This window comes from Suricata suricatta, unplaced genomic scaffold (genome assembly GCF_006229205.1).
Source record: "Suricata suricatta isolate VVHF042 unplaced genomic scaffold, meerkat_22Aug2017_6uvM2_HiC HiC_scaffold_1010, whole genome shotgun sequence".
Classification (NCBI taxonomy): Eukaryota; Metazoa; Chordata; class Mammalia; order Carnivora; family Herpestidae; genus Suricata; species Suricata suricatta.
The window spans coordinates 165-2,173 of NW_021853892.1; the positions used below are offsets into that span (position 1 = coordinate 165).

Below are 2,009 nucleotides of genomic sequence, written 5' to 3' on the forward strand. Positions count from 1 at the left end.
TACTTCACTAAAGTTGACCCTTTGAATGTTTATTTATTTTGAGAGAGAGTAAAAGAGAGATAGAAAGCAGGGGAGGAGCAGAGAGACAGGGAGAGAGAATCCAAAGCTATGCTATCAGCACAGAGCCTGATGAACTCTGCTGAGAAGGTGATCTAGTGCCTGGTTTTAGGACCAACAACAATGTCTTCATGTTACTTTTTAATTTTTATTTCTTTCCTTTTTTTTTTTTTTGGTATTTTAAGTAGAACAAGTCTCCATGAGGAAATTGTTTTTCCAATAATTAACAGATGGGAAGTGGTTGGTGAAATTATCCTCTTTTACATGTGGGAGAATTGATGTGCAGGACCGTTGTAACTATTTAGGGGCAAAGTTAACCAGGGTTATTTTTTCTAAAACAGCTCTATATTTCTCTTGGCTTTGTGTTTGGTGTGAGCAGAAGGTGTCAATAGAAATTCGGATAACAATTGACTTAAAGATTTATTCCCTTCTTTGCCTACTTATCCTAGAATTACTGATGCAATGGCGGGGGGAAGGAACAGCACAGCAGTTACGAAGTTCATTCTCTTGGGATTCTCTGAATTTCCAAAGCTCGCCGTCGTCCTTTTTTCAGTCTTCCTAGGGATCTACCTCATGACAGTGTCCTGGAACCTGGGCCTCGTCACTCTCATCAGGGTGGACTCCCATCTGCACACACCTATGTACTTTTTCCTCAGTATCCTGTCCTTGCTGGACATCTGCTATGTTTCCACTATAGCACCCAAGATGCTCTCCGATTTCTTCAAGAAGCAGAAATCCATCTCCTTTGCAGGGTGCACTATACAGTACTTCTTCTTCTCTAGCCTGGGCCTGAGTGAGTGCTGTCTCCTGGCAGCCATGGCTTATGACCGATATGCTGCCATTTGTAACCCTCTGCTCTACACCGCCATCATGTCGCCCACCCTCTGTGTGCAGATGGCAGGGGGATCTTGTGTAACTGGATTCTGTGGCTCATTTGTCCAGCTGTGTGCCTTACTTCAGCTCCGTTTCTGTGGGCCAAATGTCATCAACCATTTCTTTTGTGATCTTCCCCAGTTGCTGATCCTATCCTGTTCTGACACCTTTTTCTTTCAAATCATGACCTCTGTGCTCACAGTGATATTTGGACTCACATCTGTCTTGGCTATCATGATATCCTATGGTTATATTGTTGCCACCATTCTGAAGATCACCTCAGCTGAAGGCAGGTCCAAGGCCTTCAACACCTGTGCTTCTCACCTAACAGCTGTGACTCTCTTCTTTGGCTCAGGTATCTTTGTTTATATGTATCCTAACTCTGGTGATTCCCTGAGCCAAAACAAGTTGGCATCAGTTTTATACACTATTATAATTCCAATGTTAAATCCATTAATCTACAGCTTGAGGAACAAGGATATCAAAGATGCCCTAAACAGAAGAAAGAAGAGAATCTTTTTCTGTTGTTACTAATCATGGAATTTATTTCAAATGTACAGTACAAGAAAAAACATTCACCCACAACTCTTCTAACTATGGGATGAATTACAGTTGCTTCACTCTCCAATATAAACCTGTGATTGGCACAAGGACAGGAAAATGCATGAGAAATAACTGGAAGCTCAACATCTCCATTCTTCATCAGTTATGAACCAATACATCAATAGGCCAAACAATCTACAACTTTTTTGTAGCCAGTTATGGTGGTGTGACCCTTCACCTTCAATATTCCATCCCTACCTAGTGTTCTACCTCAGGAACCAGAGATGCCAGTATGGGTCAAGGCTGCCAGAAGACCAGCATGTGTCTTTATAGCAACTCACTTTAGGTAGGGTAGAGACTACTATTAGTATTGAGAGATCTCTTTAAAACAAATTTCCTAAGTAAGTTGGTTCTCAGATTTAACCTATTATTTCATTTCTGGAAATAATGGATGACTTTCTTCATTTATGGATTTGCCCAAAGCAAGAGCAGCTATACCAGATCAAAGATTTGTTAACTTCCAAACAAAAAAAAAA

General features: G+C 40.9%; 1 protein-coding gene across 1 annotated transcript; it reads left to right on the forward strand.

Annotated features, from left to right (window-relative positions):
- The first annotated feature begins 519 nt into the window (after positions 1–519).
- On the forward strand, positions 520–1,464 carry LOC115284566 (olfactory receptor 1440-like). Its single transcript, XM_029931132.1, has one exon. The coding sequence runs from the start codon at positions 520–522 to the stop codon at positions 1,462–1,464; it is 945 nt and encodes a 314-aa protein (XP_029786992.1).
- Positions 1,465–2,009: the final 545 nt, after the last annotated feature.